This window comes from Charadrius vociferus, unplaced genomic scaffold, assembly GCF_000708025.1.
Source record: "Charadrius vociferus isolate BGI_N301 unplaced genomic scaffold, ASM70802v2 Scaffold931, whole genome shotgun sequence".
NCBI lineage: Eukaryota > Metazoa > Chordata > Aves > Charadriiformes > Charadriidae > Charadrius > Charadrius vociferus.
In genome coordinates this window covers 1-594 of record NW_009646748.1, presented here as the reverse complement: position 1 = coordinate 594, position 594 = coordinate 1, and the positions used below count along the sequence as shown (strand labels likewise).

General features: G+C 52.9%; 1 protein-coding gene across 1 annotated transcript; it reads right to left on the bottom strand.

Annotated features, from left to right (window-relative positions):
• Positions 1-6: 6 nt before the first annotated feature.
• LOC104292186 (olfactory receptor 14A2-like) lies at positions 7-582 on the bottom strand (the record flags this gene model as incomplete). The annotated part of the gene is made up of 1 exon (XM_009891524.1): positions 7-582. A coding segment is annotated over exon 1 (501 nt), but the record flags the coding sequence as incomplete, so codon positions are not given.
• Between the last annotated feature and the right edge of the window lie 12 nt (positions 583-594).

Sequence of the window (594 nt, the reverse complement as noted above, 5' to 3'; positions counted from 1 at the left end):
GTTCACTGCTGGAGGCACTACCGAGTATAAAAGCGACACCAACAGGTCTAGAAATTGGGAGGAGATGGAGGGGGGCTTCAGGTAGGCAAACATTCCAGTAATGACATACAGGGAGACCACGGCCAGGTGAGGGATGCACGTGGAAAAGGCTTTGTGCCGTCCCTGCTCCGAGGGGATCCTCAGCACAGCCCTGAAGATCTGCACATAGGACAGCACAATGAAAACAAAACACGCAAAGATTAAACAGGCACTGACCACAAGAAGCCCAACTTCCCTGTGGTAGGCATCTGAGCAGGAGAGCTTTAGAACTGAGGGGATTTCACAGAAGAACTGGTCTATGGCATTGCCCTGGGAGAGGGGCAGTGAAAATGTATTAGCGGTGTGCAAGAGGGCATAGAGGAAACTGCTGCCCCAGGCAGCTGCTGCCATGTGGACACAAGCTCTGCTGCCCAGGAGGGTCCCGTAGTGCAGGGGGTGGCATATGGCAACATAGCGGTCATAGGCCATGACAGTGAGGAGGCAAAATTCCCCTACACTCAAGAAGACAAAGAAAAAAAGCTGGACAAGACATCCCCAGTAGGAGATGGTCCTGGT